The sequence below is a fragment of the Podarcis pityusensis genome (assembly GCF_964106645.2).
Source record: "Podarcis pityusensis genome assembly, chromosome: 4".
In the NCBI taxonomy this organism is placed as follows: domain Eukaryota; kingdom Metazoa; phylum Chordata; class Lepidosauria; order Squamata; family Lacertidae; genus Podarcis; species Podarcis pityusensis.
The window spans coordinates 99,090,702-99,103,845 of NC_138027.1; the positions used below are offsets into that span (position 1 = coordinate 99,090,702).

Here is a 13,144-nt window from a genome sequence, read left to right on the forward strand (position 1 = left end):
CCTTCAGAAACTTGAGCACGCTCTATCAGCAGAGTAGAGTGAATAAATCTTCACAACGGAAGTGGCGGACAGAGAAATGTGTAAGCATTATTTACAGGCATTTATTCAGCATAGTTCAGGAAAAAAGGAAAAAACATGTCTGCTTCCCTTTGTGTCCAAGCACACAGCAGTATAGCAAAAGCAATATACAAACGGAAGTTCCCAGCAGACTGTGCTGGAAGTAAACAGGCATGTGACACACAACAGTCATGCCTGTTCCTTTTAAGGTGGAACAGAACTATATCCTAACACACCTCTCTTCCTAGAGTTGTCCATCACAGATAGGACAAAATTCCTCATGAAGCCCAAGTTCTTGACAATATAGTTGTTGGTATTTCACTCCTCCCATTGCAAGGATCATCTGATCCTATTGTTTACTTTCTGTTCCATGAGAAAGTAAGCCTGTCTGTGTGACCTCCATCTCTGGTACTATTGTATTTTTCCTTTCTGCTCTGTCTTGCGATGAGACAGGATGTCCATATGAGAGCTGCTCCTCTCATACATGTTTGTTATGTTCTTTAATCTGTAATTAGTAGAAATAAAGTAGGTATGCCCAGATACCTCCTCAACTCTGTCTGCGCGGTTTTACTGTGCTAAGACCATGAGCTCACAAGAGAGCAGCTGTGAGCCCCAGAACAACAGGACCCCTTCCTGGGAATGCTGCGTAAGCTGTTCCAGTTGCCAGAGGAGGCCATGGGGCCTGCAAGAGTGTTCCATTACTGGTATCACATGATTTTCATCAGGAAGGTGTCACCATGTCCGGGTGACCTCATTGCTTTGTGACAGAGCCTTTGTTAGTCCTCTGACTCACAAATGGGAGCTTGTTTCCCATTGCAGGTTTTCTCACTGGCAGTGAGGGGATGTAACATCCCTGCAGCCTTTAGGCCTACAGCCAGGGATGGAAGCTAGACTGCGGTGGCCTTCGCCTTATTTCTGTATCCACAGAGGAATTGCCAGGGGCAGCATTGTTATCTGTGGTTGGGTGTAGAAAACAAACTCAGTCAACTGACAATGGAATGAGGGGTTTTTCTTTACATTTGCACTTGAAACAATAGCAACAGGATGCTGAAAGTCACAGCGCAACAAACAAGCAGAATGGAGAGAGTTCTATGGGGCTCCAAACCAGCAGAGGGCCTGGACTTTTAGCTTTCTTTTCTTTTAAAAAGTAAATTATAAGTTGTGGACCAAGGAGCTTCTAGGGGTCCAGAGCATTTTCCTGCTAAATACTGTGTGCAGGAGGAAGCCAGCCCAGCCCTATTCCAAGAAAGACAGCAGTGGAGGCAATGGTCACTGTGTCTCTGGGGCCCAGACCCTTTCTCCACTCCTCTGTATAAATTTACCCCAATGAATTAAGATTTTCAAAATTTTATATTATTCCCTGAGAAGCAGGAATTACCATATTGGTCAAGATTTCTTTTATTTTTAAAGGGTGAGACCATGATGGAGGAGGCGTGTGGTTTGAAGAGGAAACAAGGGGCCCACAGATACCCAGTGCCAAAGGACCCCCAGAAAACTGGAGCCAACCCTGGTTTCTTTCCCACACAGTGCTGGGTGTGTATGCAAGGGGCCCAATTCATGTTCTACACCTGTATTGCAAGGTATACATCTAAACCCACATGCATGTCCACTGTGCACATAAATCCTACATATACAAGTGAGAGTTATGGAGCCTTTTGTAAGGAGTCAGGATGTGTACATTAAGAAGACACACATACATTTAACCTTTATGCTTAATAAAGAACTTGTCTTACCACGAAGTAGAAAAAGCAAGCCATGGATCTGAGATCTGTGTCTTCTGTGAGAGTTAAGCTCTCCCTTCAAAACCCCATGATGGCAAGGTAGCAGAGTCTCTCAACCACTCTTTTTGTCTGTGGTTCAGAGACATGTAGGGCTGATCCTTGAGAGAGTTTAGCAAAGAGGTGTCCCATTGGAGCTGTGTGATAACTAGTCATTAAAAACCTAGGGTCTAAGCTTAAAATAAAGAGTACAATGCCTTGGTTTAAGGAAGACAACGACTTTATCTCTGTAATTCCTGACTTACCTTAAAAGAGCTCTTACTTGTCTGTTTGGAGTTGGTTCCTACTTACAGGAGGCTGAGAAATAGTAAACAGACTTTCCTTGCAAATACAAGGATTAGTGCTCTGATTTTTCCTGCAACTATTAGGGTCAGGATGTTCGCTGATCTTTCCAGGTCACGCTGGAGATAGGTACTTGTACCAGGATCACAAATAGTTTGTAAGGGGTATATTTTATATTAAATTCATGCCAGCTGTTACAGTGCCATGATCCATAGATATAAACCATGTGAACTGTCCAGATTAGCATCCATCATTATAACAGGCCCGGGAAATCCTGTTGGTATCCCTGCATGTCAGTACTTCAGTTAATAAGCTTTCTAGATGCTTGATGTACTATTGGCCTATTTTCAGTAGAACATTTCTAAAGATGAGTACGTGTCAAGATGGTGTTGAAGGGCTGCTTGAATTCTGAAAGAATTTTACAACAAGCAAACAAATCAAAGATCAACTCCATCAGAAGCAACCTCTGATCATAAAACAATCACCCATGAAATAGGCATGGGCTTCAGTAAAGGACAAGTGTTATAGGATGGGGGAGAGAGGGTGGGGTGGTGAAGCTTATGTAAGCAGGTGTATGTATGGGGTTTTTGTGTCAGTATCACTTAGGTAGGTTCTCTTTCTATTCACTTGTTATGTTTCGCTACAGTGCATAGAACACCAATGTCTCACAACAAATGCAACTGATCTGTAGAAAACACAACTTGAAGAAAGAGACGGTGCATGTGCTTTTGTAAACAAGGAAAATCTCTCTCTCTCTCTGTGTAAATATATATGTGTATATATATGAATGGAGGGCTCTTTAATCTGATACTTTAGGTACTTATCATATTCGGTTCTCTGTTTCTTTGTTGAAACTATTCCTGAAAAATTCAGGCTACCTTCAAAGATAATGGGAAAGTTCTCCATGGGTTTTTATACAGATTGTTGTAGCCAGTGACGTTTGATTCCCCCACCCACCCCAATAATCACAAAACAGGGAGGGGGATTCCTTTGCTGCCTTCCTCAATGGCAACATTTTATGAACTTGAATCCTCAGAGTGACTTTAGAAAATGTATTGCCTTATCACCAGTAAATAAACCAATACTAAATTCTGAAGCAAAAACAAAAGAAAAAGTTTCATATAAAATAATATGGGATATAGGCTTCCCATAACTGTCGTTTCACGTAATGTTTTGTGAAAAGTTTTAGAATTATTAGCATATTTTCTATTTGTTATTGTTATTGTATATGGAAAACCTGATGTAAGATGGTGTGCATTTAACTCCCGCTAAGCTAAACAGAATTCATCATGCGAAAGGCTGGGCTGGATGAATCCCAAACCAGAATTAAGATTGCCAGAAGAAATATCAACAACCTCAGATGACACCTGCAGATGACACAACCTTGATGGCAGAAAGCGAGGAGGAATTAAAGAACTTTTTAATGAGGGTGAAAGAGAAGAGCGCAAAATATGGTCTGAAGCTCAACATCAAAAAAACTAAGATCATGGCCACTGGTCCCATCACCTCCTGGCAAATAGAAGGGGAAGAAATGGAGGCAGTGAGAGGTTTTACTTTCTTGGACTCCATGATCACTGCAGATGATGACAGCAGTCATGAAATTAAAAGATGCCTGCTTCTTGGGAGAAAAGTGATGACAAACCTAGACAGCATCTTAATAAGCAGAGATATCACCTTGCCGACAAAGGTCTGTATAGTTAAAGCTATGGTTTTCCCAGTAGTGTTGTATGGAAGTGAAAGCTGGGCCATAAAGAAGGCTGATCACTGAAGAATTGATACTTTTGAATTATGGTGCTGGAGGAGACTCTTGAGAGTCCCATGGATTGCAAGAAGATCAAACCTATCCATTCTGAAGGAAATCAGGCCTGAGTGCTCACTGGAAGGACAGATCCTGAAGCTGACGCTGCAATACTTTGGCCACCTCATGAGAAGAGAAGACTCCCTGGAAAAGACTCTGATGTTGGGAAAGATTGAGGGCACAAGGAGAAGGGGACAACAGAGGACGAGATGGTTGGACAGTGTTCTTGAAGCTACCAGCATGAGTTTAACCAAACTGTGGGAGGCAGTGGAAGACAGGAGTGCCTGGCGTGCTCTGGTCCAGGGGGTCACAAAGAGTCGGACATGACTAAACGACTAAACAACAACATAATGCTCTGTCATTCAGACGTTAACTGTATTATGCTTACTAGACATAATCTAGTACTGTTAATATTTGTGGTACCATCTCAAAGGCTGTCTCTACTGACATGAACCAACCTGGACTTTGCAATCGTCATCTGAGGCCCTTGTTTTTGTGCCCTCTCCATAGGAGGCCTGGAAGCTGGCAGTAGGAGAAAGACCTTTACACTGATGTCTCCCCACTTATGGAATTCTCTCTCCATCTTTGTGTAGTTTTGGGCATCAAGAAAAAAGGGCATTGATTTGATGTCTTTCAAGTAGCTATTGCCTCTTTTTGTAGAGCAGGATCTGCTAATTCTGTCTTTTATTTGTATTGATTTTTAAAGGTTTTTATTGGTGGTTTATTGTAATTGGTTTTAATGATTCTATCATGTTTGTAAGTTGCTTTGAGTCATTTCTGTGACTAAAGCAACCAATAAATATAATTTTAATATTATTATTTTGTATTGATATAATAAGAAATAATGTTCTTTTAAAAATGAACTGGTTGCAATATAGTAGGGTAGATAGAGAATTAGATGGGACAAATTATTATACCACAGCTTTTTGTGTTCATATTATGTTAATGCTGGTGGTATCTCCATAGCATGTATGCACAAAATGGCATTTATATTTAAATGTTTTATTTTTCTGAATTTTGTAGATTTCCTTGAAGGTGGTTGATATAGCCAAAGGCAGAGAGCAGTTCCACCTTTCATGGATTCAGCTCACATCCAGGCTTTTAAGCGGTTTACGGGTCTACTTTAGTGTTCTCCTAATCTCTAATTGATTTTCCTGAATGCTTTGCATTGTTATGCTTGTTCTGATTAATTAACTTCCCAACCTTTTCAATGTAATCATGATGATCTCATTAAAAAGGCCTATCTAGTCTCATTCTCTGTGGTGGTCTATTTTCTTCAAAAGTTTACACTGAAAGCGAATGTTGGTTATGAGTATACCAACACATGCCATTCATGACTTTGCGCTAAAACAAGGTTCACATTGGTAGCCCCTAGCAGGACATAAGATATCCAAGAGGAAGGTAACACTGGTCAACAACAAATTTGTTGTCTGCGTTTTTTCAGTTGATTTAGGACGAATCTGATGCGCTGAATCCAAAAATCACATTGGTTTTGCTCAATCAAGTCAAGTTTTTGAGCTATGGCCACATGTCGTTTTTTTTACGTTTTTGTTCACATGTACGCTTGTGTGGAGCATTTTAGAAGAAGTTGGTGGGGGTAAAATGCCATGTCGAATAATTGTTTTGATTGGAAATGATTATTTTAATGACAAGAAGTATTCAGGTCCGATAGTTCTGGGTGATTATGTCGAAAAGGGATCAGTTTGAAATCATAAAACCTCGAAATCTTCCATAATTTGGTGTGGCAAAGCATAAAGTTGGGGGATCAAAACTAAGTTAATGGGGCAGCCGCCCCACGAAGAATTGTCAAAGGACTCTGCCGAACTGTTGGCATCCAGATTGAAGGGGAAAAAACCTCCTCTCTGACAGTGCTCGCATCAGCTTCTTCCGCAACAGGCATCAAGAGTACCTCCGTTTTTTCTCAGAAGAGAAGGACTTGGTGTACTGTGCAGATATTGCACAGCTTCTGCTCAAGCTTGGAGTGCCACAGTACGAACCCAAAGATTGGAGACTGTTCATTGACAGCAGCAAGTGATCACTGAAATGTGTTCTGCTACACAACGGCAACCAGTTTGCCTCTATACCCCTGGCTCACTCGACTACACTGAAGGAGAACTATGAAGCGGTGGAGTATGTGCTGTAGAAAATTGGTTATGATCAACATAAGTGGTTTATTTGTGTTGACCTGAAGATGGTGAACTTTTTGTTGGGACAACAGTCTGGCTTCACCAAGTACCCATGTTTTCTGTGCATGTGGGATAGTAGGGACCGTGCTCAGCATTACACAAAGAAGGACTGGCCTGTGCGGGAGGAATTGGTGCCTTGCAAAGAAAGGAACATCATCAACGACCCTCTGGTGGACAGAGAGAGAATACTCTTCCCACCGCTGCACATCAAGCTCGGCTTAATCAAGCAGTTCACCAAGGCTCTGGACAAGGACGGTGACTGCTTCACTTACTTGTGCCAGGCTTTTCCAGGATTGACCATGGAGAAGTTGAAAGCTGGCATCTTTGACGGTCCTCAGATCCGTCAGCTCATCAGAGATCCAGAGTTCAGAAACTGAATGAACAAAGTGGAACTGTAAGCGTGGAAGGCATTTGTTCTGGTAGCGAAGAACTTTCTTGGCAACAATAAGGCCAGAAACTACGCAGAACTTGTCAACAACATGCTGACTGCTTTCAGAAACCTGGGCTGCAACATGAGCATCAAGATGCACTACCTATTTTCACATATGGACCAGTTTCCTGAGAACCTGGGTTCAATGAGTGACGAGCAGGGGGAGAGATTCCATCAGGACATGAAAGAGATAGAGACCAGGTATCAGGGTCGCTGGGACGCAGTCATGATGGCTGACTACTGTTGGACTCTGAAGAGAGACCTCCCTGCCACTGAGCATTCCAGGAGTTCCAAGAAACGGAATTTCAAGCCCTGAAGTTTGAAAAATGGTGAAACAACATGCAATTTACGTGTACTTACCTTTATCAATGCCCACCATTCAGTTTACAGTAATCGATGTTTCTATCAGGTAATCAATATATGTTGTTGGAAAAACATTTTTTTCTCTTAAAAACATATTTAAGATGATATGTGTTGACAAAAATCAGCTGATAATGCCACAAAAATGTAATCGATTTTGTCACAAGATCTGATTTTTTTCAAATCAACATAGCACAAAAACCTGACCTGATGGAGAGAAACGGATGCCATTTCCTGATTCAGCAGTGCAAAAATACCCTAAATCAATTGTAGAAATCTAGACAACATTCAAAAAGTAAAAAATTGTTGCCCAGCTGATATTGGAAGAACTGCTATGAAACATCTTTCGGGTACAGGTATGTGCACATCAGGAATGTGCAGGAATGTTGTTTCCATGTCACCAAACCTCAATCTACATTATTTTGAGCTGAGAACATATGCCTACAATCCCATTTTGTGTCCATTTGAAGTGCTGCAGCAGTGGAAAGTGGCCAATCTTCCTTCAGGACAGAGCTAAATACAAGTAGGGCTCATCCTTCAAATCAAAATGCAAAAAGCAAACATTCCAGGTGAGGAGCCTTCCCAATATAGATGCATGTTCCACGTAGCAAAGTCTGAAGATTTTAAATGTGTAGGAGACTCAGGGTATATATCCTGTCCCTTCCATGTTGGCCGGAAAGGTCTGAAGGTGGCTTGCTAGCATGAACACACTTAAAAGACTCATGATTGGGAAGATCAATCATGCAGGGTTCCCAATTCCAGGAAGACTTGTCAGCATGTTTAGGTAGAATTTGCAAAATCCCCCAGAGTTCAAGAATCCATCAGATTTCCTAAGAACTTCAGAAATTGACCATTTTATTTGAACGCTCATGCCTGAGGGTTGAGGAGAGGGTATGGGGCAACTGGTGCTGAAAGACGGGAGCTCACTAGGAAACAGTATTTCCACATCCACTCTCCAGCCTTTAGGAAATCAAGCCCTGGGGCAATTTGAGAAAGTGTAACATGTCTCATTCACTTTCTGGATATCAATTTAAGAGAGCACCATAGTTGTCCTAGAGCAGGGATGTCCAACCAGTAGATTGTGATCTACTGGTAGATCCCTGGCTGATCCCAGTAGATCGTGGGATCCTTATCATGTACAAAAAGTTACAGGGAAAAATAAAAAAAGCTCTGTGCAATCCTCCCCCAAAAAGTTCAACAACTCTGGGCAATCCACCCCCCCACACACGCTCCTCCTTCCTCCAATGACAATGGGTAGATCACTGCCAGTTTTTTTATACTGGGAAGTAGATCACAGTCTCTTGGGAGTTGGATATGCGTGTCCTAGAGGTTATGAGGTCCTGAGATAGCCCAGTAAGGGAAGCCTCAGTGTAAAGGTTGAAGTCTCCTAGCACCTCCACCCTGGAGTTTTCCAACACATTGCTTGCATCTACGGTGCACTTCTGCTTCCTTGGAGTGGGGCTGCACTTTTAGCCCTGCTCCTCAATGTCAGATCTCCTCAAACAACCATACATTGCCTTTTTCTTTGAAGAGAGACCCCAACACGTGAGATCCAGGTTTCTGTGCAGGTGTTCTGACTCTACATGACAGCAAGAGATCATGTGTTTAGGTCCCTCTTCAAGCAACTGCAGTTTCACATCAAACTAATATGTGGTTTTTTGAGAAAGGAGACACAAAGTCCAGGACAGGACTATAAGCACTGCCTCACTATAAATAAACACAATTGTACCCTGCACATAAGTAGCATATGAGTAATGTGTGTCTCCTCATTAGCTGAAAGTTCTCATCTCTGAAAAACAGCTTAAAATTATCTTTTTGTAAGACATATTGTTTCTGAATCATCAGAGATCCTCCCAGCTCATAGCAGGTGTCTTCAGTTATGACATATTCCACCTTTTTCAGTTCTGCTAAAAAATATTTTAAAATCTTATCATTTAATCATTCAATATAAATCCAATGGTTAATTCACAACTGTCTTTTATATAAAGAAATAAACCTTTAGAGGCTGAGTAGGTAAGAATAAGTTCAAAGTTTTCTAAATCTTAGTAATACACGATCATGGAAAACCATTCTTCCTTTAGGCCACATGGCTTTGTGAGAGTGAATGCATCATTCTAAATGCATTGCATACGGAGAAAGTATTGATATCTCTAAGGAAAGGGCTTGCCTGTTTCTTTTCTGAATGTCACTCAGCAGCTTTAAGTGCCCACAGAGAAAGGGAACCCAGCAGTTCTAACTAATCAAATACTTATGCTCACCTGTAATAAGAAAGTCATTTTCTATGAGTTTTTGGACCACACAGTGGTGATCTTCTTTTGAATAAAAGAGAGACTGAATTTGGAATGTGGGAGATTAAAATACAGTTCTGATTCCTTAAAAACACAACTGGGGTGAGAGCTGATTGAAGTGCCATGGAGACAGAGAAGAGTTTTGAAAACAAAACCGTCTTAACAGGCAGATAGATGCCTGTTAAGATGCTTTTCTTGATACTGAAAACCTTGAATTTTACTACCTGGAATCAGTGTAAATATAGTTGAGATAACATTGGAAAGTGCTTTCTTATTTATCTTCTGAAATGTGTCAGATAACTTTGTTTAAGAAATAAAACAATCTGAAGATGTCCACTGCATACTGATTTTGAAGTGACTAGGAACATCAAACATTTACTGTTGGCAGGTGTGGTGCTAACATAATAAAAGCTCCGCTGATCAAACTAAAGGTCCATTTAGTCCAGCATCCTGTATCTCACAATGGTCACCCAAATGCCCATAGGAAGCCCCTAATAGCCCCCCGTGCTGTTGTTATGCAGTAACTGGTATGTAGAGGCATGGGGCCTCTTATTCTGTAGGAAGTTAGTACAAAACCCTCATGAACAGTAGTCAACAGCTTTTATTGCCATGTGTTTCTATATAAATTCATCTAAGTTGGTGGTCCTCACCACATCTTGCAGCAGCAAATTTCATCATTTAACTATGCATTGCCATTGCTAGCTGAAAAGAAGGAAAGGAATTAGCTAGAAGTCTTTACAGACTCCTGATTGTGCCCTGTGGGGTTTTCTTTTTTTTAGAATTTCTGAATTTAGATGCTTTTGTTAGCAATGACAGTGGTAAACTCCACAGTTTCTGGGTTGGAAACCTGACTGACACAGAGACAAATGGTATTTCTCTCTCTCTTTCACACACACACACACACACACACACACACACACACACAGACAGACACACACAGACACAGACACACACTGCACGTGGAGAGAATTTCCTCAAAATCCATGTTTATTTACATGGATTGCACAGAAGTCTAGCAATAACTTGTATTCCATTCCCACTGTCTGTCTTTCTGTTCCATTCTGGAGGGCTCATCTGCAAATGAGGCAGGTGGGAAGGGGAATCTTACTTTATATATACTGCCAATTTCCAATTTAAAAGCTCCTGCAGCAGTCTTTAGGGCAGCTGTATCCCTGCTTTGGCACCCTTCTCCTCCATTATTCAAAGCATGAGAATGGCAGACAAAAAGAATGAGAAATAATAATAATAAAAACCTCTCAAATCTACTCCTCATGCACACTGTCTCTCCCTACTTGAAAAAAAGGAAGGCGTTGTTTTAAAGGATTGGGTTCTGGCTGGAAGGCCTTTGGGAAGGCTTTTGGCTTGAGTTTGAATGTGAACCAGGGAATAATATTATTATTATTAATTTGAGTGGTATACAAAATCTAATAACATGAATAAATAAATTTAGGCATTGATAGGCCTAAATGTGATTTCTATAAACCATGGTTTTCAGAGTTGTTTCTACCCGTTTCCAAATTATGGCTAAACCAGAAGCTCCACCTACATGTAATATTAGTCGTGACCATGGATGAGGAGAAATTGAATTCAGTTCACATTTAAAAGTGAACCTATCTAATTTGCACTTTCTGAAACAATATGAGAACTGAAATACAGCCATCCTTTGAAATTTGCACTTCTCCTAATTTTGCAGTTCAGTTTGTCACCCAACCAAAGTTAATCAATAATCATATACTGGGGTAAATTGTGCCTAAAAATGCACATGCTAATCACTGGAAGGACAGATCGTGAAGCTGAGGCTCCAGTACTTGGGCCACCTCATGAGAAGAGAAGACTCCCTGGAAAAAACCCTGATGTTGGGAAAGATGGAGGGCCCAAGGAGAAGGGGACAACAGAGGACGAGATGGTTGGACAGTGTTCTTGAAGCTACCAGCATGAGTTTGACCAAACTGTGGGAAGCAGTGGAAGACAGGAGTGCCTGGCGTGCTCTGGTCCATGGGGTCATGAAGAGTCGGACATGACTAAACGATTCAACAACAACAAATGAAAATATCATGCAAAAATGCATTACATGAGGGGAAATTGCTTTGCAAAAATGTTTATATTGAGCAGAATTGTACACACAAATGTGTGTATTAGGAGACATTTGCCGTAAACCACTTATAAATTTTCACGAGGACGTTAAAAAAAAATTCAGAAAGTGCCGCGGAAATGTGGAGAGCTGAACTTAAAATTGGAAAAAGAAGAAATTGAGATGAACCAAGACTGACAAATTTGTTCATCTCTAACACTGGCATGCTCTTAAATGTAACAAAGCAATTAAGGTAGCGGGTGCGGACTGGGCACAATCATTTTTTCACAGACAACAGCCATTCCCTATCCTGTGTTTAAGAGATCCATGTATGGTGGATCTTTGTGGCCTTGGTGCAATTAGAAAAGGAATCTACAAATCTTTATTGACTAGTTTTGCTTGACTGGTATTATATATTTTAATTCCAAAAGTAGGAGTTGATAAGGAACTTCGTTACTAAATTGGACTGATTGATTTTCTGTACTTTTTCTTCCCAAGAATAAGCTCTGTCTCTCTTCAAGCATTAACAATTTTATGAGAAGGAGATTTCAATCTACATATAATTATTATGCAGTTTTCATTTTCTCCCCTTCGTCTCAAATAACTGTGATTTGGGTGAAGAAGAAGAAGTTATCTGTGATTTTGACAATATGTTTGGGAGTTAATCTTCTTGATGTGTAAAGGAAGAGTTTAAAAATGCTTTTGTGGAAAAATAGTAACAAGTAGGGGCAATAGTATATTACCTAAGGTATCAAATTACAAACTTATTCTTTGTGAATCTCTTTGCTTTAAGGTGTGCACAAAATGGGCCTTTTGTATTCTATGGATACTAATTATTCCACATTTCAATGGAAATATACAGTTGAATTCCAGCAGCCTTTTTTTTTTTTTTTTTGGGCAGACTTTTGGGGTAACAACTCCTAATAAGTTTTGGGTGGAATAACTTTTTAAAAAGTTTATCATAAATAAGTGCACATAGACAATAGCTCATAGTGACCCAACTAAACCAAAACATTTAATTCCCATGAATGTGACATCTCCAGTTCCCCAAATCATGGTTTGAAAGACCGGGGTCATGCTGCAGGCACATACATTTCTTCAGAGCCAGTGTGGTGTAGTGGTTAAGAGTCACGTAATCTGGGGAACCGGGTTCGCGTCTCCGCTCCTCTACATGCAGCTGCTGGGTGACCTTGGGCCAGTCACACTTCTCTGAAGTCTCTCAGCCCCACTCACCTCACAGAGTGTTTGTTGTGGGGAAGGAAGGGAAAGGAGATGTTAGCCGCTTTGAGACTCCTTAAAGGGAGTGAAAGGCGGGATATCAAATCCAAACTCTTCTTCTTCTTCTCTTACCTGGTTTGAATAACCAGTTGATGGGGTCCAGCCATCCTCTTGAGCAAATGGTAGGGCTACTTCCATTTATGCAGGGAACTAGGATCCAACAGTCATCTCAAGAAGGAAGGGGTCAGGGTGGTGATTTCTGCCAACTCCCCTGTCTTCTTGCAGCCCCCCACTCTTCCTGCACCACATCCAGGGCAGTTTTTAAGAGAGCGCAGGAAGCTGCAGAGGAAAGGAGGAATCAGCAAAGAATGCCACCCAGCACCAGTGGAAGTCAGCTGATCAAAAACTAAGACACACCCCATTGTTTGCTGTTGTTGGTTTTTGTAATTGTTATTTGGTTAAAAGTATCAGTGCTAGCTATAATAAAAGGAGAATTCCCTGGTTGCCTAGAGAGAGCCCCAGCAGAGATTTAAAATCACAAAACATGCAGCAAAGTATGGAAATATAGGCTGTTAGACCTTTAAAATACCCCCTTCTAAGTTGCTTCCAAAGCTCCACACTTTGTTTGGCATAGAATAAACTGGACTTTTAATATACCAGACATGATAACTGTAAA

General features: G+C 40.9%; 1 protein-coding gene across 1 annotated transcript in view; it reads right to left on the minus strand.

The window, feature by feature from the left end:
* Positions 1-13,144, minus strand: part of LOC308475852 (uncharacterized protein) — a 190,017-nt gene that overhangs the window by 3,789 nt on the left and 173,084 nt on the right. Inside the window, exons 6-7 of the mRNA XM_081003323.1 lie at positions 12,601-12,807; positions 1,791-2,005 (exon numbers count right to left, since the gene is read on the minus strand). Of these exons, the coding sequence (XP_080859449.1) occupies positions 12,693-12,807 (115 nt within the window). The 3' untranslated portion in view covers positions 1,791-2,005; positions 12,601-12,692. The remainder of the gene's footprint in view (positions 1-1,790; positions 2,006-12,600; positions 12,808-13,144) is intronic.